At 43.9% G+C, this 23,713-nt stretch overlaps 1 protein-coding gene across 9 annotated transcripts in view; it reads right to left on the bottom strand.

Annotated features, from left to right (window-relative positions):
• Window positions 1–23,713, bottom strand: part of PKP4 (plakophilin 4) — a 222,306-nt gene that overhangs the window by 8,667 nt on the left and 189,926 nt on the right. For all 9 annotated transcript variants that reach the window (XM_040971595.1, XM_040971600.1, XM_040971598.1 and 6 more), the window contains 6 exons: window positions 12,543–12,726; window positions 8,859–8,976; window positions 7,424–7,615; window positions 7,091–7,264; window positions 4,267–4,417; window positions 780–975 (listed from right to left, as the gene is read on the bottom strand). In XM_040971595.1, coding sequence (XP_040827529.1) covers window positions 780–975; window positions 4,267–4,417; window positions 7,091–7,264; window positions 7,424–7,615; window positions 8,859–8,976; window positions 12,543–12,726 — 1,015 coding nt within the window. The remainder of the gene's footprint in view (window positions 1–779; window positions 976–4,266; window positions 4,418–7,090; window positions 7,265–7,423; window positions 7,616–8,858; window positions 8,977–12,542; window positions 12,727–23,713) is intronic.

The following is a 23,713-nucleotide window of genomic DNA, read 5'->3' as shown; positions in this document are numbered from 1 at the left end:
GGTATCATCCAAGCCGAGAGCACAGACTGGGACCACTCAGCACACTCTGATGCTGGGAAGAGATTTCCATGCCTTCTAGACACTTGGCAGCATAACCCCAGAACCAAGGATACAAGACGTTTTTGTACAATGGGCTCTGGTGCTTGCAGTGGGACCCAGCACAGGAGGGAGATGGTTGACCCAAATGATCCCCATCCATGCAATTTCAGTTCTTTTAAGAGTCTTTGTTGTTCTTGTTGTTTTTTTAATACAGCTGCTACGGTCTGAACACTGTGCCTCCCCAAATTCTACAATCCCAGCTTATTTGGAGGTGGGAGCCTGTGGCAGGCAGTTCAGTTGTGGGAGGAGAGCCATGACGAATGGGATCAGTGCCCTCAAGCTCCAAGAGATTTCTTGCTCCTTTGACCATGAGACAGTGCCAGGAGGTAATGCTTCGGACCAGAGGGATTCTCTCACCAGACACCAGGCTTATGCTTTGCAGCCTCCAGAACTGTGAGAATTATGTCACCTAGTTTCTGCCATCTCATTAGAGCAGCCCAGAGAAAAATCAATGCAGGAGTGGGCGGTGTGACACGTAACTATAGAAAAGGCCACATGACAGTAGATGCCTTTCCAAACACAATAGGCTTTAACTGTTGGAGACTGCTTAGCTTATCAGCATACAGGAGATGGAGAAGCAAACCGTTTCCATTAAGAAATGTTGTGTTTTACAATGGCATTCCTCACAGTCCATCCCAGGGACCACAGTACGGGCTCATCCCCATTCGCTGCAAACTTGCCTGTCTCCTCTGCCTTTGGTTATGTTCACCAGCTTCTCTATGCCGCCCGAGTCAGCCAGGGCCTTGGCGTTCTCCATGTTCTTGCTTGTGACCTCGTGCAGAGCACAGCAGATGGCTGCCGTGGTCTCGTCGGACAGTATGCTTGGGCCGTTGCCGCCGGGCAGCCGGTTGACCAGGTCTCTCATGGCGTACTTTCCTGCCCAAAGCAAAAGGGTTACTTCTACTTTCAGAAGGTACTAGATGTTTACTATTGCTGCTTTTGACAGATTCCAAAAATAACAGCTCCAAAGAGACAAGAGCAGGAAAAGAGAAGAACAGAACACTTGTAAGGGGAAGCTAACATTCCCGGCAGTGTCACCTGAAGAGATGGCTGGTTTATAAACATTACTGTGAATCACTGAGAGAACATTTAAATTCATGCAGAAAACAGGAAGACTCACAGTGCTGCTTTAGCTCAACTATTTTTCAAAAACAGTGAGTAATGAAGAACTACAATGGTAAATTTTATTCTTGACTGAATTCTAATGCATCTAAAGAACTTAGATTATCTCTCCCCTTTTAAAGGATTTATCCATTTGAAAGGCAGATTTAAGGTAAGACAGGAAGAGATAACCACCCATTCATTCCTCAATGGTCAGGGCTGGGCCAGGTAGAAATGATAGCCCTTTCCGCATCTCCTATAGGAGTGCATGGGTTCAAGAACTTGGCCCATCCTTTTTCACCGTCCCCAGGTGCATCAGTAAGCAGCTGGATCTGAAGTGGAGTAAAGCAGCTGGATCTGAAGTGGATCTGAAGTGGGACTCGAATATGTGAAGCTGGCACCATAGTTGTCAGCTTAACCCACTGTGCTACAACACTGGGCCTCAATTTCTCTTAAAGCCTTTAAAAACCCATGTTTGAATCTGGTCCAAGTAACGGTGTCACATGGCTCTTTTCATTAACCTTCCAGGATCTTAATGTGAGAACTTGGTACTGTTAACACATTGTTATCAGGAGGATGGTGTGTACCAGCTTATTTGACATCAGCTGCTACAATGTGTTAGTTGCTTTAAAAGAAGAAACAAATCAAATTTTGCCATTAAAATTACTGGTATTTTATCTTCAGGAGTATTGCAATGATAACACAGTTCTTGTTAAGACAAGGTGAGCGAGTTTCACCGCAGTTACAGCATTTCTTTATAGATACTGTATTTCCTATCTTCCTTTCCAAAAAAGTTCATCTCTAGTTTTTTCAATTGCAATTACCAACTGACAAAGTGGATTCAGTGTACTACAAACAAAAGCTAAGTTACAAAAAAAAAAAAAGCTAAGTTACAAGCAAATCTTTCCTGAAAAGTTCTCCTACCCAACAACTGAATGGATGCTAAGTGGGTTTTTATTAGAGATCTGTTTACAAACGATGGCAAGCAAAGACGGCCCTAACACTACACTTCATAATTTCCAGCATGCCAAAGGGAAGGCTTTGGCTTCCTCATCACCAACTTTGCTAATCAAGGGTGGAAAAACAGTGATGGCACAGGAAGGCCAGAAGACAAATGTGGTATCTGAGGAGAGATGACAAATTAGCATTGGCGACTTTGAATACACATGAATGACCAATAGGTGCATGACATGTAATTTGTCATTTCGCTAAGGCATGACTTCCAAGTATGCTTTGGAGACCCAGGATGAGGCAGCTTGCCTCATGTGAGCCAGGCTGTGGGCCCCTCAGTGCTGCGGGCTCATATTAGTGGAGTGTGAAATGACACAACTTTCTCTGTGACAAATGGCTCTGCAAAGAAAGCTCATCGCAACAGCGATGGTGAACAGGAGGGGGAGGATGAAGTGATCAAAGCTGGGGATGGTTCTTAGCAGCAGAAGAGGTGAGTGAATAGGAGGCTAACACTGGCTCTGGAAGATGCTCAGATCTCACAGGAAGAAAGACATCTTCCTGAGGAAACAGAGGCCAGTAGCTTATGGAGCAGAGTTCAGTGTGCTCTAGCTGGGCAACAACGAGCTCATGAGATGCACTGTAGAAACCACAGGGACACACTGGGATGCGGGCTGCACTGAGCACACTCCTGCTTCCTGGTGTTCTGCAGATGTACGAGTGCTGGCCCTGCCTTCTGGGCTACCTGTGTCTTCCTTCAGGCATGCAGAATACCAGGCATCACAAATCCCCATATCATACAGACTAGGAGGGCACTTCAGCAAGTTTATGTAAAATGTGTGTATTATGGAAAAATTGTGCATGGATTTCAAAATGTCTTGCACCAAAGTAAACTTATACTTTACTTCGTTTCCATGTGCTTCTTTAATGACCCTAAGAAATCCAAACAATTTAGATCATGACAAAAATAACTTAAATTTATACAATTAAAATCTCTTATGGGGCCTTCAAAAAATATGGGAACTGAGAGCTATATACTTGCTGGTGGCAAGCATCACGGACCTTGAGCAGCGCCTGGAGGGACTGCTCTTCCTTTCTACGGCATTGACTGGACTCAAAGGGACCTGCATTAACACCACATTAATCCAGGCAATAATTTAAAATAACAACTCTGCCTGGCTCTGTGTGAAGCATTTCCCTGTAAGCCACCACAATCCTCAGAACAACTCTTCAAGGTAAATATTTCTGTGCTCCCCCTCTCTCCCGGCAGCCTTGAGTCCCAACCTGACCAGTCACCAGCTTTGTAGCTGGTATGGAGCTTGTTGTCCTCATGGCCTCTTAGTGAGCAGCATGAGGACAGCAGGCACAGTCAGTTCTCTTCCACAGATGGGGCTTATGAAGAGCTGAGCCCAGGTTGGGTTACACAGGAAACCTTGGCTTATATGGCCAGGCAGCTGATCAGATTCAAGCTTAGGGCTCAGGTCCACAGAGAGTCCCTGCTCTTTGCTTTATCCCAGAACGTGCTTGAGATGTGGCAACTCCTTTAGAGTGCAAATTTACAGAGGTACTCAAGGCGGGGTTCGTGCATGTCCTGTCCTTGTATGAACACAAGCCCGAAGGTTTCTGCCAATTTGGTGCCACACACACCTTGTTTCCCCCACACTGTCCCTGACTAGGCCTAGGGTATAACTATGCTCTATAGACCTCAGAGAGAATCATCTTAAAAACAGTTACATGACGTCTCCTACTATTCAGAACACAGTAGTGCTGGTGAATTAGCAGATGTCACTCTAAAAATTGAAAAAGAAAAAATGTATATGTATACACACACACACACACACACACACTGCTCAGGAAATAAGACTTCCCTTGAGAAAAATACATAGCAAACCAAGAAAATAGCACTGTCAGGTAAGACTAAAATTGCTGGCTTCACTTTCTTCAGTTGATGACTAGTTAATGATGGTTGAAGTGCATGGGTATTCAAACATGCTAAGACACCAAGGCCTAGGGCTCAGCTGTTAAGAACCTTAACTGTCAAGTATATATTAATCAAAAGAAGTCTTATAAATACTGCGGCCGTGCTACCTCACTGCCCACCTTGCCATGAAAACCTACCTATGAGCTCCTTGTTGCGAACATCCAGGGCCATGTTCCTCAAGGCAGTTGCCACAGAAGAAACAACTCTATCATTATCCATTCTCAGGAGTTCTACAAGGATGGGGAGCCCTTTTTCTTTTCGGACAGCTGCCCGGATGTAGGCTGCAAACTAGAGAGCAAAATGAGGCAGTAAGTTACAGAAAACAGAGTTCCATGCTCATATGTTATTGTCACCCATTAAACATGTTTCTAAAGGATGAACTAATAGATGAAATGTTTGCTTTCCAATTAGAGATGGAATCTGTGGTGTCAGTACAGAGAAAACCATGGCCTGAGAGGGACAGGCTGGGATGACTGATTTAGAAAGAAATCCCAAAGCCTGAAAATCTCTGACCACCATCTGCCAGATATTTTTGTGCAGAAAGGAGAAGGCCATGATTACTTTCTATCTCAGAAACACAAACACGATTAAGGAAGGATCATGAGTTTTCTCTGCAGCTGGTCCCATGCCAGGCCTGAAGGCAGTAACCCACCAGTGCATCTTAAAGGAGAACCTGGATCCATCTAGTCATTTTTCCTATATACCCAGCAACAGTATTTAGGGCTTAGTAATATGTCAGACACTGCTTGGAAAAATTCCTTGCCTTGGAAGAGAGGAATGGTCCTGAAACATAATTCATACACTCTGGAGAAAGTAAATGCATTTGTGTGTAAAATACAGTCTCGTTCAAGATTAGTTAGGTGCTGCTGCCTTTTCTGTTTTGCTTTGCTTTGAATCCATGATCAAGAAAAGCTTTTGTGACTCTGAGGCACACTATACAGTGAGCGAGTTTGTGTACCACATGAATTGCAAATGAAGACCAGATCATCAGTGAAGCAATCAAAACAGAAGAGAGTGGGCATCAGGAAAAGGGCCTCCATCTTGTTCTGGGATTCAATCGACACTTTCACCAAAGCAAATCATCTTTTAAAACTTGGCATAACTGAAAAAGTTTGCTCATAAGGCGTAGTACTTCCTTGCTTTGGCCAAGATGTCAGGATAAAGATGTATCATTCTCCTGTGTGACTTTTCAGGTTAAAATATGTGATTACCCAATTTGTTATGTGAATAACACACAGAAAAGGAAAAGATACATTTTGAAGATCCTATTAACATTCATCCCAAGAAATGAATACTTCTATTTTCTAAACCAAATGCAGTCTGGGGAAGAGTGGTGAGAAAGTGGGGTGGGAATTAAAGTACAGGGATTGCTGTGGGGTGAAACACTGAGGTGGATTCTTCAATTTGTGTTCCTTCTGACACCTGCAGCAACAGAAACTTTGGAGACAGCCCAGCTTAGCCCAGCTCTGAGTACTTCCGCCATTGTCTCAGTCATATGATCATGTCTGTGGTCATGGTTATCTTGTTGTCTTAATGAGTCTGATATTTTGAATTACAATTCTAGGCACTTTTGAAATCACTTAAATATAGAAGGATACTTCAAAAGCTTTCTGTATAAGTGCAATTAAAAGGCAAACTTATTCTGGTGCAAAAAATTTTGACAACTATACAATTTTTCTGTAATATGGGTTTTCCATGAACTTGTTGAAAACCCTGCATAATGTTTATGTTTTAGATCAGCTTTCCTATAATATTTACTCACTAAATGACTTATAAATAAACTCAGCAACTCAGATCTCTGGTGGACAGGGATCTACAAGTTAGATACTCTCAAATATTTACTGCTTGGAAAGCACTCTCAATTTGTCACATATACTATCACATTTAAAGGTATGAGGAAACTTCACATAGAGAGAGAAACCTAGGTCTCTAGTAAGAATGCAGACTGGGCCAGTTTTCAGAGCCAGTATTCAAATACTAAGTTGTTAGCACTTTAATTAGGAACAGCAACAAAATAATGCTTTTGTATTGGACTAAAATCTGCACATATTCAAAATAATAACTAGGCCGATCAGTGCTTTTAACACAGATGCCAAGGCTCACAGTTGAGGGGAAAGATCCAGGAACTAGCATTATAGTAGATCTATCAAAATGCTCTTTGTCAGGACATTTCTAGAGTTAAAAGTGATTCAGTGACTAGGAAGCTGGCAAATGATGTTTAAGTTCTGAGGACTTACTTATAGTGTAACAGTGGGAAGCCAACTTCAGCTTCCAGAAATGCACCCATCTACAAGGTGACACGGAAGCTGTGTATGTACGGGGATTCTCTAAGTAAGCACAGTGCTCCTGACCTCACTGTTTCTCACCTATATGCTACGTCAGCCCCCAAAGGGAATCGCATCCCTGACCATCCCAGCCTGGAGCCCACCTTCTGTACTGCCACACAAGTGATCTGACAGTGTCCACTGACTGTAAGCTTCTGGTCTGCCTGAGGCCTTTCAGTGGCCCTTCTTCCTCATTAAATCAGGTCCCTCCTCCTGACCTAGGTTTTCAGTTTTGTCCTTGCTGTCCAGCTCCAGCCTGATCTACTCACTGTCTTACCACAGAAATGCCCTCCACTCAGCCGTCCTCTCTTCAGCACAGGCTTTTATCCTGTACTTCTCATGACATGCACTGTTGCCTTGAAGCCACTGGCTTAAACTTAGCCAGCCTAAAATCCAATCTGAGCAGCACCACCTCTTGAGGGAATCTGCCTCACTGCCTCAGGATACTCTTTCCTGCTCCTGGGCAGGGGATAGGTGTCATCTTTCAGAGGTATGTGGAGGCACTCCTTTCCTCCACAGTCTTTGGTTCTCACAGGGCAGGGCTGTTTGCTGCTTGTCTCCCTCTGTTCTTTCCACACACACCTACTCTCAACAATTGTCCCTAACGTGACTGCAAAGACAGAAAGCAGTGTGGTACCTTCCAGTTTCCAGCAGACAGGTTCTGGAGAGAGCCCGCTGAGCCTTCCAAAGTGGCTGGGTTGGAACTTTCTGCTAGAAGAGTCAGATATGGTTTTACCACTGACGGATGCCACAGCATCTCAACCCCTTTAGGGGACTTCGACAGCCCAGGGATAGGACCAACTCCATCCCACTGAAAGACAAACGGCACACATGACATGGAAACAAAATGAGCAACATATGACAGCATTCATCATGTTGGTACTGCAGAAATTTTTTTTCTTGTCAAATATGGGATGTTTCACTCCCAGAAAAATGAAACCTTAAGTTTCATATGAAATGAAATGCTAACTTGATCCTCCTGGGGAGTCCTCTTCTTCTTTTTCTTCTTCTTTCCCCAGCAGCTCGGCTCTGAGTCTTTGCTGGGAGACTCTTTTCCGAGTAAGTCATCCAATTCATTTAGCCCAAGCAGCCGGGCCTGCGGGACCTCCAGTTCCAGCCGGTAGGACAGGTTCCGCAGTGTGCACACGCAGTTTTCCACTGTCTGAAACCCAACACAGTGTGTAGGTAAAACATCACAGAACATTAGGGCCATAAGCTTCTGTACTCCATGCCACTGACAGGTAGTAAGTGGAGAATAAGAAAGGATGAATTTTATTTACAGGGATCTAAAACAATCCAAGGAAATAGTTAAGACTTAGAGTTTGGGAGGGATACTCAACCAGTCGGGCATCTGGTGTTGTGCTGTGTTCTACAAGGGATTCACCCCTCCTCACCATTGCAAAGCCTCAACATGACAGTGGGAACCACCAACCACCAACTTGCCCCGTTTCTATGTCCTCCTCAGTCTCCCAGCTCTCCCCTAACTCTGAAGAATGATCAGTGATTTTTCTCAACTGACATTTTGCCTTGTGCACATGGCCTTTTGTTCCTTACAGCTTGTGTCACACCCCTCACTGGGAGGCCAACTGTCACTGCAGCTCAGCACGGCTGCAGCCCAAGCCAAGCTCAGTGCTGGCCCACCTAACCAGCTTCCCTTTCCCATTTGGTTTCATCTGTAGACACTCAGGTTTAGTAAAGCACAAGTAAAAGTTTGGCTGTCACTCTGAACCCCACCTCCCCATCACCCTCCCGAGACGACTCTCTCATTATTCTCATCTTTCTCAAACTGCTCTTTACCAATGGCTCTCCTCTGATAGTCTATCCTGACATAGGCACCTCAGTCTGATCTGTGACTCCCAACACTTTCACATCCTCCTGGCCTTGTCCCACCTTTCTCGGACCCTGGGGCAGATCCTGGATGGCTGTCAGAGCAGATAGGCATAGGCAGAACTCAATGTTCAGAAGCCTGGGAAGAAAACAGTGGGGGAGGGAAGAGACCCAGGGCAGGGTTGGACAGCAGGCAGATTAGGAGAGATACAGCAGAAGCAGGTGCTTGAGTCTGGGCTGTACACAGCCCTAGGGCAAGGATGGAGGAAACAGGTGTGTAAGGCACCAGTTAGGGATTCCATTCAGCAGATGTGCAAATGCAGGTGGGTCTTTTTCCAGGAACACAGTGCACAACTGGAGGAAAGGGTAGCAGGACCATCACCTTGACAACCAACCTAGCAGTATCACAGAGCAAGCCAGGGCCTGGTGCTGGGTACCTAAGTGCACCAGGTAAAGCTATTTTTTCCTTTTTCTAAGGCCACTGTCTTGAGTTGGCACGTCCCCAACCTCTAAAAGAATCCACAGCACACACAGTAGCCCCAGGCAGCTCACCCTCCTACGGCATGGCAGTCACTGACCTTGCTGTCATAGTCGGATGTGTTTACACACGTGTGGATCACGTAGAGCAGCGAGTCCACCAGCCCCTCACAGGAGCGCATCTGCTTTCGTGCCTCTTCCCCTGCTGAACTCAGGTTCCTGCATGGGGATAGATTGGGCAGAGGCTGACATGAGCCGCGTCTGTACTGGCCACACAGCCTTCCCATGGGGACCTGGGAGGGGATGGCAGCTCACAGCCATGGGCATTTGGTTTGAGGAGGCATTCAGAGGTTCACGTTGACTTGCACCCCATTATTCACACACACACACACACACAAAAAAAAAAACCTTGACATGTCAATTCCAACTGTCTCTTGTGTTGTCACTTTCTAACCCCCAATGAATGATCTCCAGGTCTATCCTCCTTACCTTCCTCATGTGAAAAGGGAAAACTAGTAACCACCTCATGGTCAGGGCAGTTAGGAGGAAGCATGAACTGCTACCACAAAGCAGCACCCAATGTACCCTATGTTGTTAGCCGTGGTGATTGCTATTTTCAGACACGTAGCTTAGAAGTTTTTGACAGAGAGAAAGAGAGCCAACATCTTCCATCTACTGTTCACTCTCCAAATGTCCAAATTGTTTAGGGCTGGGCTGGGTCAGACCAAAGCTAGGGGCAGAACTCCACCTCTAGGTCCCATGGAGGCGGGAGAGGCCCAAACGCTTGAATCTTCACATGCCTCCCACACTGCACTAGCAGGAAGCTGGGTTGCAAGTGGAGGTGGACATTATCCCAGGCTGTGATGGGGAAGCAGACATCCTGAGCCTCTCAGACAATGCTGTATTTTTCTTTAAGATTTTTTTTTTTTTAATTGGAAAGTCAGAGTTACAGACAGAAGAGACAGACAGAAAGATCTTCTGTCTACTGGTTCACAACCCAAATGGCTGGAACAGCCAGAGCTGAGCCAATCCAAAGCCACGAGCCACGAGTTTCTTCCAGGTTTGCCATGTGGTTGCAGGGTTCCAAGGCTTTGAATCGCCCTCTACTACTTTCCCAGGCCACAAACTGGTACCCATATGGGATCTTGGCTCACGCAAGATGAGGGCTTTAGCTATTAGGCTACTGTGCTAGGCCAGATATGCAATATTTCTTTTGAGTCCACAAAAGCCTTATGATCCCCTGTACCTAATACAATGTTTTGTATACAGCAGATGATCATTAAATGTTTCCAGGTTAGAGGAAACATATCATCTCTTAAAAAATTTTAATGTTGAATATGGACTTTGAGCTATGTGAAAATTTTTATTTTTTCAATTAAATTGAGGTCTCATTCATAATGAAATTCTTGATATTGATTTGTCTTCACAAACTGAAGTGATTCAGTGACCACGGGAAGATACTATCACGTGAGGTCCCTCTTAGCTGTGTCACCCGTCGGGGCTTACTAGCAAATCCTGTCAGCTTTTCCTCTGCAGGAGAACTCGTATCTGCCTATACTGTTGCAGCCACCCTCCTCATTTGCCTGGATCACTGCCTCAGTTTTGTCTTCCAGTCTCTACTTTCTCCCTAACTTCCTCTTGCACAAAACAGCCAAAGGCAGTTCCATGGCTTCCCAGGGCACCTGCAGTAACAGGCAAAGTTCTTTTCTGCAATTTACAAAACTTTATCTAAGTAGAAACTGCCCCACCCTTTGCCTATTGCTCTACAGCTTCAGGCTAAGTCCTGCCCTAGGACTTCCACATCAAGCAACCACTTTGTCTACTCCTGATCTTTTCCAAAAGGCTGAGAACCAGTAACCCCCAGGTCTAGAAGAGTTGTGATCCTGACTCTAACCCTCAGATGAATGGCCTCAAATGTTATATGCTTGTCAACTTATTGTGGATGAAGTTTCACTTTTTTTTTTCTTTTCTGAGTGTACTCAAAGGGATGCACAATGGAAGTGTACCAGAAATTAATACATTCATTGGTGGAAAGAGAGAAGTATGTCCCCAAGCATGCAGTGCAAGGATCAACTCCCAGCCAAATGGCCAATAATCTCCTACACTGTGGGGAGACACCTCAGTGGCAGCATGATGGACTTGCGAAAGAAACCCACTGTAAGACTAGAGGGCAGAAGAGTGGGGAGGGGAGGGAGCTTGGGGAGGGGTAAGGAAGAACCCAGTGCCTATTAAATGGTGTCTAATAATAATAATAATAATAATAATAATAATAATAATAATAATGATGAAATAAAATTCAGAAAGCAAAGCCACAAAAAAATTCAGATGTGGCCTTTAATTTTATCTCTTTGAGATACCTGAGCAGGGACCTAGTTTGTCTCTCCTAGAGAAGAAAGTCATTAAGTGCTTAAAGCCCTGGACCACATCCTGCTCCTGACCCCTCTGCAAACCCAGCGGGCTGACTGGGCAGTGGCCTCCCCTCCCCAAGGGCAGATGGGAGAGAATATGAGGCTTCATCTTGAGACAAGCAGGCCTCATGGCTCACCTTGGGTGGGGTGTCTGAGATCAGAGGAGCTAGCCTTCTTTCTATAAACTTCCTCTCAGCACTCCTTACCCCTGAAGGGGACAATAGTCATGTGTCACAAGGCTGGAGGGCTCAGAATGGCAGCACAGCCCCACCCTGTTGCTCTCAAGCTCTGGGTCCCAGCACATTGAGCTGTCTTGACTTCAATGCTTAACGGTGTTTCCTGAGGGCTGTGGGACACAGCACTGTGCACAGGCCCTGGTGACCGCTCCCCACTCCGAGGTCACTGTTATCCTATCCTAACAAAGAGGAAACTGAGGCTCAGGCCCGTGCTGCTGCTCATCCTGCCGCTCTGCCTTAGATGCTGTGTAGCTGGGGAACAGGACAGAGGCTGACCTGATGGGTGTGGGTGGCAAATCATCAGCTGCTCTGCGTGGACATGAAAGAGGACCTGGGCTGTCAGTGCTGAAAGTAGCGACTATGGATCCAGCACGATAGCTCAGTGGCTAAATCCTTGCTTTGTATCCGCAGGATCCCATAGGGATGCCTATTTGTGTACCCGCTGCTGTGCTTCCCATCCTGTTCCCTGCATGTGGCTTGGAAAGCAGAGGAAATGGTCCACAGCCTAGGGACCCTGTACCCATGTGGGAGATCCAAAACAAGCTCCTGGCTCTGGATTGGTTCAGCTTTGGCCATTATGGCCATGTGGAAAGTGAACCAATGGGCAGAAGATCTTTCTCTCTGTCTCCCCTGCTATCTGTAAATCTGCCTTTCCAATAAAAATAAATAAATCTTACAAAAAGGGCAGCAACTGAGAAAAAATAGAATTTGGACTGGTTACGTCCCTTCAAACAAATTACTGTTTAAATAACTCTATGCTCTTCCAAAAGCAAATACATTTTAAGTATCACATTATGAATTTCAACAAAAATCAAGCTGCAAAAACATTCACAATAAGAATGTAGTAACCAGGGGAATGTTGATGAAGTGAAAATAGGCCTGGGATTCTAGCAGAAATCTCTGCCTGCAAGGGCCTTCTGAGCAGCCAGCAGAGCGGGCATCTGTGAGGGACCGTCTTTCAGGCCACAAGGCTGGCCTCATGTTCCTCTCACACAATGACAAGGTCCTCTGGCCTAAATTTTGAGAGAAAACTGAGACACATAAGCCAGATGTTAATAAAGTCAATTCTTCCTGAAATCAATTTACACATGACACATATTTAATCACAGAATAATCCGGAAAGGAGAAGTACAGCATTTACCTTAGGCAACCTGTCGTGTTACGCAGAACGAGTGAAGTCTGAAATTTAATTTTATGATCATCATCGAAGGAAGAGTTATTCCAGCCAGAATGTGGAACAATCACAGTGCTTGTTAAGGTTGAGAGGGCGTCTCGGATGATTGTCATCTTCACAGCATCACATGAGGACAAATTCCAAAGAACTCCTAGAATTGAGATTCCAAAGTCATCAGTGGGAGATCCCACAGCTTTAGCAATGGAATCAACATAACAGCCCTCATTGATATGAACTTGGATTGGTTCAATCTCATCTGTGACCTATATTTGCCACCAGCTGCAGATGGATGGAATTCCAATAGCACTGGGTGAACATGCATGAACTTCTGACAGTAGATCATCCCAAGTCTTCACTTATACTTCAACTTTTAAAGTCCTGCTCTCTATCTGGCAAAGCAAATTAGAACCACTCTGTGGAACAGGGATGCACTCCCAGCAAGAGGCCTGAACATAATATACTTGTCATTTTTGTAAAATTGCTATTTGTTGCATTGTCTTTGACATCCAATGGCCATGGCATACAACATTTGCAAGTCTGCACCTGGGGAAAAATGCCTTTATCATAAGGAACTGGTGTGTTTCTCCTAGTCATGCTTCCTCTCTTGCTTTTATTACCATAAGCTCACACTTCAATATAGTGCTTGCCATGGCTTGACAGGTAGGGAGGGTTCTTCTATTTGCTGCTTCTAAACATTATATGCTTTTACTTTGAAAGCTTTGTTATTATGTGCTTTAAAGTTAATGTCATTTCTTTTTTTCTGGGGGGGGGAGGGATAGAGGTAAAAGCAAGAATAAATTAGGAGTCATTCATACTATAATCCACCTCGTGATTTCTAGGACAACAGCCTTATATGTAGCTCATCGGTGTTTTTTAGGTTGGTAAGCATAGTGGGTCTCCATAGTGGGCCTTACCTACTGTAAGGTAGGCTTACTTACGGCTACCGCACCCTTTGGCTAACAACTGTGTTTATAGCAATTTGAGTAAATTCAGGATGAATGATTTTCTAATATCATTTTCATGTTCACATCAGTGCATTTTCCTGAGAATGAAGCGAGGTGGAGGAGAAAGACAGTGCCCTTGGTTTGCTCTGCTCTGTAGTCCCCCTAGTCCTAATATTCTGGGCAAGTCCAGCAAGCAGAATGCTTGTGGACCTATAAAGGAAAGGCGACAGGCAAAATCTGCCCTTGTGTGTGGCAGTGTGTCTGGTTTCTGGAAATGAATGATCGAGTGTGCTGAGTCAGAGACAAGCTGGAAAACTGCTGTTGTAGCTCAGACAGTGTGCTCAGCCATCTCTGGGTACGCAAGGCCAGGCAGGGAAGCGTGAGAGAATGGACCAGAACAGTTTCCTTCATGGAAGATGGGCAACCAGAAGCATAGGGTTAGAACTGGAGAAAGAATCTTCTCGGCAAAAGCTCAGAGACCTCACTTTCTCGGCTGCCTGTGTTTTTGGTGTACACAGCGTAGAGGGACCCCTCAAGCCCAGTGGGTGATCTTGCATGCTTTTCTGGCTCTGTGTTCTGCTCTGCAGCTGTGTCCACCCTCTTCTCTTTCACATGGCTGGATCCCACCGATCTGTTTTCCCTTGCCCTATAGGGACTTTCCTCCTTTCTCTGTCCTGCTCTCCCCAATGGAGCCTTTCAGACCTGGGCTTCAGGAATGGCCTCCATAGTAAGACCCAGTCCGGTGCTCCCTTAAGAAGGAGTAGGCATAGGATGGGAAGGTCAGAAGTGAGAAAGTAAAGACGATGCTTTAGGTCTCAAGCTTGGTCTGCTCACCATGACAAACCTTGACTTACATGATCATCATGGGAAACATGCAGAGGCTCCTGCTAAGAAGGCAGCTATGCCATTGGTGCTCAAGAAAGGAACATGATTCTGAGCCAGAGCTATTTTCCCATGGGTTCTGAAAAGCCTGGCTATGCTCCTGTATGAAATGGTTTTACAGCAATGGTTTACACTTGCTTTTTGGACTCTGGGACTTTTGATGTGATAAGCGGGCAGGCACTTGAGACAGATTCCCACCGCAGTGCCCTGGGGCAGCAGATCTTGGTTCAATACTGGGCTTCACCATGCTTCTGTTCCAAGAAAGGGTTCACACCTGAAAGACATCTGACAAGCCCTGTCTTTGGGAAAGGTGTTGGAGGACTGATGGCCAGGGAAGGGACTTGGGGGTTAAGAAACAATTCTTTTGCAATCTCTCCTGAGAAAATAGCAAGTGAAGGAAGAGAACACAGTAGAGCGAGCAACTCAAGGCCCTGTAGTGAGAGGCATTAAATGCTGCCAGAAACAGGCACTTGGCATTTCCTGCTAAACCAGGCCAACCATGTTCAACCAGGGCACCAATGAACCTCAATGGCAATATACCACCCAGGAGCCATGGAGGAGGAAACAGTCCCCTGCTTGCAATTTTACAACATTTGATTCCTGTTGCCATTGATGCAATTCTCTTTCTGTCAGAGCCTTTTACATTTCTCCAGAAAATTCAACACATGGAAGAAAACTGCATTTTCCAATAAGCTACTTTCTACTTCACAGAATAAATGCATTCCAGTTAAGTTAACGGCAAGGCAAGGTTCCTGAAAAGTAGAGCCAGCATATGACAGGCTGTAAGTATAATACCAGATATACAGTTATCCCTCAGGAGATTGGTTCAAGCACCCCTACAGATGCACATTTACATTATACAGTGGAATTAAAACTGATACATGTGCTGCATAAATGTTCCTGTAAGCTTAAGTCATCTCTAGATTATATGAAACATTTAACACAATACAAATGTCATGAAAAAGGTGGACTATATAGTTTCAAGCCTTGTTAAAACCATTACTATGTGTTTAAAATATTATTATTATTTATTTGAAAGGTGGAGCAACAGAGCTATCTCCAACCACTGCTCTACGCCCAAGTGCCCACAATAGCCCTGGCTGGGCCAGGATGAAGGCAGGACCCTTGAGCCCCAACCTGGACCCCCACCTGGGTATCAGGGACTTAAATACTTGTTATCTGCTGCTTCCAAGGGTGTACATTAGCAGACAGCTTGATTAGAAGTGGATCAAGGACTCAAACCCAATCCTGCATTATTAGATATGGACATCTAAAGTAATGACTCATCCTGCTTTGCCAACAATGCCTTGTTTTTTTAAAAAAATTTTTTTTTCTGAATATTTTTGACCAGGGTTGCTTGTATCTGTAGATGCAGAAAACCAACTGTATCTCTAAGGTAAATTAAATATCCCGTTCCATAAGAAGGTGAAAAGATAGCTGAGAAGTGGTTCTTAACCACTCAGATGTCTGGAATTTCCCTGATTTCTGGCAAAACAGAATTGTTCTTTTTGTTTCTGCTGCTGTTTCTGGATTCTTTTAACACCTATTTTTGGAAAGAGGATAGTTCCTAGAACTGAGTATGCCCCTGATTTCCCATGCTGTTCTGGAATTTTCTCTTGTATTTTATTCTTCTTGGCAGATATTTAGAATGCACAGTGGGTGTGTATGTCATCCTGTGGGTTACAACAGGCCTTTATATTTACTTGAGATTGGACACAGTTCCAATGTTGACAAGTCAGTATCAGAAGAGTACCATCTCCTCGCACTATGGCTTTGCTCTGTGCTGGCACTGTGTGCTTCACATAAAATACTTTAGTGAGTCCTGCTGCTCCAAAGGAATTCACTTCTTCATTTAGTAATTTTCTAAGTTTCATACTGTACATATAGATTTTTAAAGGATGATGAGAATTTCTAAATTTTAATGCAAATTTGACTAGGCAATGAAGGTTAAATATCCCATCATCATCCATTTTTAAATATGTGTTGTTCTGTATATGCAGGACACTATCAAGTGTTTGCATTTTTTTTTATTAATGGATCCATCTTTTATGCTATATTTGCTTTTGGATTTCTCCTCTCCTCCTCCCCCACTACCTATTGGACATAGCTCATGAACATTACCTCCTCTTCAAGCCTTTATTTGGAACTGATAATTCATGAGTGTCTTCAAGGTTGGTAACTGTGGGGAGAGGTTTCAGTACAATGTTTGGTCTTTGACAGTTTGTCAGCAAGGTTTCTCTTGCCTATCACAATGAGACCAAAGCTCTTGGACAACATTACCATCTTTGTTATGGGGACAGGAGAATCCTGTTGCTGCTCCATCCCTCGGGTTCTGATTATTACCCCCATGTTCTTGTGCCACAATTGCTCAAACTATGAAACAGAAAGGGGCAGTGCGGCCCTTAGCAGAGAAGCTGATAATGGTACCTCTGGTCAAACAGACGACTTACTGATCATAACACCAACCGACCACAGCAACTCAGGTCTTCAGTTCTCCAACTTCAAGAGCGAATCATAACCAGAAAAAGGGGAAAGGTTCTATTTTTGTTAAGCATTTGGCACCTGAGGGACCTGCACAAAGGCAGCTTCTCATCCTGCAAGGTGCACTACACGATCCTCCTAATCCTGCACTTCACATGGGACACAAAGCGTGGCAGTATCTGGGGTGGATTTAGCTGCCCATTCTGAACATCAAAGCGAGTCTCAAGACACTGGTTTATCTTCCCTGTCTATTCCCAAAATAAGGTTTTGTGAAGCTCAAAGAACAGGTTCTGTTCAACAAACACTGCATGAAAAAAGCTCAATTAAACGTGAAACCCTCAGATATGAAATGATTAATTTGGCTTTTCTACTCCAAGTAAAAAGCACCATCCTGAAGCGCAGCTAATAATACCCTTGTGCACGCCACCTCACTGAAATAGTAATAAAACAATCTTCTCTTTACTCTGTCCAGGATTTCATTTAATGGGCCAGGAAGTGGCTTGCTAGGGTCATATGTAATGAATAGAAAATATACCAGCTCCCAGACATAGCAAGACTGATGAGCAAATAGAGGGCTGCAGGATTCGTGTTCTCCGACAGCACGATAAGCCCCTAGCCCTGACATCCCAATGCAAAATTCACTTGAAAAATATTTAGTGGCACATCTATTATCAACTGGTTCCTAAAGAAAAAAGTTAAAAATAAACTATAATTTGATTTTGGAAGCTTGACATTTTACTTAATTTAATGCAATTAGTTATTTGTTGGGATGACAAAGGAACACACATATGCTAACCAATTTAGAAAATATTAGGGAATTTCATGCACATTATTATATAAAACACTGCTTTTATTCTCTACCACAGGAAAAAGTACACATAATTATGAGCAACCAATAATCACAATGAAATACTGCATTAAGAGATGAAAGTTCATTTTCCCACAAAGAATGAATAAAGTAATTAAAATACTGTTGCACATAATTTCTATGCTGCACAATTTTGAAAGAGCTTGTGTTTAAAGAACCAGCTTTATAGCTATTCTAATGGCCGGATGATACTTTTATAGGCAAATTAGCAGCTGATTTTGCTGATTAATTAAAATAATAGCAACTATTTGAAAAATGTATTTCTAAGATTTATTTCTTTTTATTGGAAAGTCAGATCTACAGAAAGAAGGAGATAGAAAGATCTTCTGTCTGCTGGTTTACTTTCCAAGTGGCTGGAGCTGAGTCAATCTGAAGCCAGGAGCTTCTTCTGGGTCTCCCATGTGGGCACAGGGTCCCAAGGCTTTGGGCTATCCTCTACTGCTTTCCCAGGTCACAAACAGGGAGCTGGATGGGAAGCTGAGCAGCTGGGATACACATGGGATACATATGGGATCCCGGCACATGCAAGACAAGGATTACCAGGCTCCTATACCAGGCCCAAAAATTGGGTTTCTTAAAAGGACATTGAAAACTGCCCAGGCTGCATGTGGAAAAATGGGATTTCTTTGATGACATAAATATATAGCATCCTACCCACTGTTTTGTCTTTTTTTTTTCTTTCTGATATGAAGGACAATCTTAAACTATTCATTTTTGTATACTACTCAATTCTTGCTCTGTTTCCTAGCTATATAAAAAAAAATGTGTGCGTAGATGCTGCCTAAAGGGAAAAAAAATTAGCTAAGTACTGGCAGGCTTCAGATGATCACAGAACATGGCCCAGCATTTCCTGTCATAAGTTAGTCTTATCCTCAAAGTCTGTTCCCGAGGTTCTTTTTCAGTCATGCTTTTTCGCAAGATGTTCCTGATGTAAGTGAAACTATCCCAGCTTCGGGGGGGATGAAGAGTTCCAGAGATGCAGACAAGGTCTTGGCCCCTGCATTCCAACCCAGAGCTGGTGAGCCCACAACCAGCTCTCATGGAAGGCTCTGGCTCTCCATTGGTGTGGACACTACCTGGTGGAGACGATGGCCATCCTGTATCAGTGCAACACGCTGTTGTCATGCATACCCATCTTGCAAGCATTGACAAATGGGGGTAGGAAAATTGACTGATTTTACAAACAGCACCGCATTAACACTGCAGATTCCGTACAAGGGTCAGTGTGTGTGTGCAGGGCCACAGTGTGCTGATACCAAATAGGAAGGGTGGACCTTTGAATGCAGGGCTCCTGTCTGTTTCTGGCTTTCCTCACAATGATCTGGCTGAAAAGCTGTCGTTCTACAAAAATGCACATTCATTTCTTCTCTCCACTGTCCCCCCTAAAGCTCTCCCTTTGCCACTAGGCAGGTTTTCATAAGCGCTCTGGCTTTTTGTTGGGAAAAGAGTGAGGTCAAGGTGCTAGGATGACTACACCCTCCCACAGTACAGCCACTTCCCCGCAGCCAGGCTTTATGACACACTTCCCACACATTTTAGATTTGTCTTACTTCTTCTAATGATGCATGACATTGGGTTGAATATCCCTAATATAAACACCTGAAATGAAACCTGAAACTTTCTGGGTGCCAACACTCAAGAACTTCCAGCTCTTAGAACATCTTATAGTTTGGATTTTTGAATTAGGGGACTGGCAAATTCCACATAAATATTGCGACATTAAAAAAATGTTAAAATCTGAAGTAATTCTGATCCATTTCAGATCAGGGATACTCAACTTGCATAGCTCTGCATTCTTCAATACGCCAACCATCAGTTATCTGTGGTTATTGAGCACTTAAAATGTGGTCTGCCCAAACTGGGATATATAAAATACACACTAAAGATTTGACATAAAAATGACTGAAAAACACTTTTACAATTTTTATATTTACTAGGAGAAATGTCACACTTTTGTTCTACTGCATCAAATAAAATATATTATTAAAATACATTTTACTCCTTTTCTCTTAATGTGGCTACAGGGAAAAGTAACATTTCATTGTGCTTCAGTGGGTAGTTCTGATAGAGACACTTGTTCATTCTGTGACAAACTACAGGCCATTCAGTAGGCTTGGTCTGAATGTCTTGCGTGCCATGCACTCCACAGGTGTTCTCACAAACATCGGGCATTATTTCAGCGTGATCACTAGGAAAGCTGTTGTTTGGCAGAGCTGAGTGGCCTGGGGTCACAGAGCTGGACAGTAACAGGCTCATCTCTTGTACTTGACATTGTGTAACATCTGGAATGGTTTACGGAGGTTTAGGTAGGACAGGAGATGGCACTGAGAACTACAGAAGTTAGGGAAAAGTGGGCTGCCCTTCAGGCGGACTGCAGTCCTGGGGGACAGACACAAGTAGGGAGGTTTAAACTGGCCTGGATGGAGCGCGTAAGTGCTGCAGAAGTGGACTGTTGGTCCACAGATGGGCTAGGAAGTGGAGAAACCATGTTATGGACAATAGTTTAGCTGGGAGGTGATGAGAACCTGAAGGAGTGAGGAGAGGATGGGAAGACCCATAGGAAGCGGGAGAGTCTACCCAGGAAAGCTGGAGTCTGACACAAACTCCTTCAGTTCGTATGTGTAAATAAGCCACTGTGAATAGCAATGGGCACATCAGAGGAGTTATGGGAACTGAGCAGTGTCACAGAGTGTCCTTCTAGTGTGGCTCCTGGACCCTGCCCAATCTTCCCACCAGCACAGTCACTGATGGGTCTGGGAGAGAACTGAAATAATAGGAGAATGATGATTATGAATGGGACAAACAATGCCTTCAGTGACAGAACAAAGCTGGACAGATTCTGGGGGATGCAAGCAATGACGGGATGAAATCATATCTAGGGTTCCTCCAGCGCCACCACCTCAGCAGAGGTGCCTGGAACAAGTGCAATGACGCCCAGAAGAGCCGGCTTAGTGCTGCTCCTACAGGCAGAGAGCAGAGCCAAAATCCTAGGGAGATGTCCTTCCAGTCAGCCCTGCCTTGCTCCCTGAAATTTCTAGCACACAGTATATGTACAATCCTATCACGCCTCGGGGAGCAACCTGAGGTCCTGCTGCAGCGGCCGGGGTGCTCAGGTGGCCAGAGGGAAGGAAGATCAGGGGAGGCAGCTGTGAGGAACCGGAGGCCTGGTTTAGCCCAGCAGGTGCATTTGTGGGATCCACATCAGCACATGCCTTAGGAAGGGAATCGCATGTGCTGCCAAAATTTCTCCCCAGCTGTGAGAAGAGAATGACAGATCCTAATGTCTTTAGAGAATAGGAGCTGGTGTCTGTTTCCGTGATTTTTGTAGCACAAACGTGGATCACAGCATCTTAGCAAAATCTATCAATCTTAGAGACCCACTTACAGAGTCACATTTGCATTTCAACACATTCTTCTTTATTTCAGGCAATTTTAGCACTTCAGCAGTAGGCTGGGAGGATTAATGACATAATGTTGTTGTATGGCCCTATATTCCCTGGGAATGCATTTCCACTGACAATAAGTAATTCTATAGCTCAGAAGTGCCGGTGGAGAATTGCCCATAGGGGACAAAAAAGATGGCTCCTTCTGTTCCAGGAGTCAGTAAAAGGGAATGGGCTGTATAAAAGGACATGACAGAACTGTTGTGAGGCAGAAGTTGCAGCCAAGGTAGTGGTCCTGGCCACCTTGGTTTTGTGTAGGTTTCTCTAGTGGCTGACTCAGAATTAGGTCATCTATACTACCCTGGAGAGTGACCCAAGGAAAAGCCCATGCAGTCTTGTCCATAGTTGACCCATGGTTCAGGAACACACCTATTCGTTAGCAATTGCACTAAATCTTCAATCTAGTTGTGCAATGTCAGCATCAGAGATGTAAGTGCTTGGAGCACAAGTCAAAGGGCAACAGACAGACTGGAAGGGGCTGGTCTGGGAGCTAGTGGACACCTTCCTTTGAGACTGTCTCTGTATTTTCCCACCTTTTCTGCATTTTGAGGCTTTTCTGGTCTATATAAACTGCCTCAGTGCAAGGCCTTTCCTCTCCTGGACAATTCTGTGCTGATGGCTGACTACCGAAATTCTCTCTGTAACCTGTTTCCACACCTGGCTGCTTCATTTTGGCTTGTGGTCTAGAAGCTGACCTTCAGAGTACAAGACATGTTCTAATGATAAGGCTGAAACTTTATCATACTCAGATAACCCCTAATAAGACAAAATCATACTACACAGGTCTTACGAACAAAGTCAAGATTTTATGATGATACCTGATCACTGGTTGATATAACCAGGTTGCTGGGGGAAGTTTAAGGGTATGTTTGTAATCCTGGGTAAAAGGCAAAAGGTTTTGTGGCTTGTTCCCTCTGCCCCTTTTTGATGGTGACTTGAAAGAACAGGGGAAACACCATTGGAAAATAAACATTTGCTTCCCTTGGTTTTGCTCCTCTTCAACACTTCTCAGGCACCTGTGCGTCCCGACCAGGGAAACAGGGCTGCTCAACCTATCTGAACCCCAAGTTCCCACCTGTAATGTCTGCCACAGGAGCGGGTCATAAGCCGACTGGAAGGTTTGTTTAGGTCCCTTTCCAATTTCAAGTTTTCTATAGATACATTATGAATTGGTCTATTTATAACAAATTAGATTTTGTTTGGCTACCAACTCAACTTGAAAAAAAAAACTGTCATTTTGTTTCACCGTAATTTAAATATCCAGCAAATGAGAGACAGAAAGAGAGATTTATTGTTCTATAAAGCAGACCAGCTGGCAGGGATGCTTACTGATTTGGGCTGGGCACGGGAAGTAGATGCTGTAGATCTGAAAATTGTCCATTTAGCTCCTGACAGCTCTAGTGGTCCAAAAAAAGCAAGGTAGGAGACAATAATCTGACTCACCTCAGAACCAGAGGACAAACAACTATTTTGAAGGCATATTAATAGGCCACCAGGACTGTCTAGTAAATTGCTTCATCATGTAATGGCAAGCAAGAATACAACAGGCTGAAGGTGTGTCAACTGAACTCCTATTCTTACAACAGCTAAGACCATTCCTGCTAGGATCCCCGACTGCAACAAGTTAACCTTGCCTGTCTTCCTCTTTTCGGTATACAACCTTCATTTTCTAACTAATTTGTCAGATAAATAGGAATATGGAGCTAATGATCAGGGAGGGATTTCATTTGCTGTATGGTGCTTGGAATCAATAGCTGACATATGAAAATTTGGAATAAACAGTATGAAATTATTTTACTTAGCAAGACGGATTAATAATCACTTGCTAAACTGGAAAGAATGTGACTAAAGCAGTCATACAAAGAAAAATCTATTATTATTAAAGTACAGAGGCTAATTTTTGGTATTTAATGCTAGTGTTAACAGAGGGTAATAGAAGTGATAGCTTTGGGATATTTGGTGAATTCAAGAGCAGGCCTCTGGATTCTGTACAACGCCTTCAGTTTCTACAGTTCTGCTGCATTCAAGATTGTTAGTAATGTGCAACTCATATTTCCTGGCTTAGAAACACTAATGAACAATCTTGAACAAATGAGTTCAATGTTCATTTTTAAGTGACAAGTTCCTCTCACCTTCCCCCCGCACGTCATGGTTCAGTATACGTGTATTTCATGACCCAGTTAGAGAACTACCAATGTATCTAGTATTCAAGTTTAAAATAAAATAATGGCAAAAACCATTTTTTTGGAGTTAAAAAAAAATCATCCCAGGCATTCACATGTATCAGTGATTACTAAAAGAAATGCTAATTAGGTTTGAAGCTGGAAAGTTTTCAACACAATGAAGAAAACACAAGAATCATGTTACATTTTAGAGAACCATTTTAATTAACAATGACAGTCATATTGCCTTGGGAAAATACACTTGCCAAAAAAAGTCGCCCTTGAAAAATAAAGACATGGCCAAAAATAAAGACCCTGGCTGGTTACTACATTTAAAACAAAGGCAAGGCATATTTTA

This window comes from Ochotona curzoniae, unplaced genomic scaffold (assembly GCF_017591425.1).
Source record: "Ochotona curzoniae isolate NIBS_2020 unplaced genomic scaffold, NIBS_Ocur_1.0 contig_2210, whole genome shotgun sequence".
Taxonomy (NCBI): domain Eukaryota; kingdom Metazoa; phylum Chordata; class Mammalia; order Lagomorpha; family Ochotonidae; genus Ochotona; species Ochotona curzoniae.
Note: the sequence above shows the minus strand (reverse complement) of the source record. Positions and strands in the feature narration are given on the sequence as shown.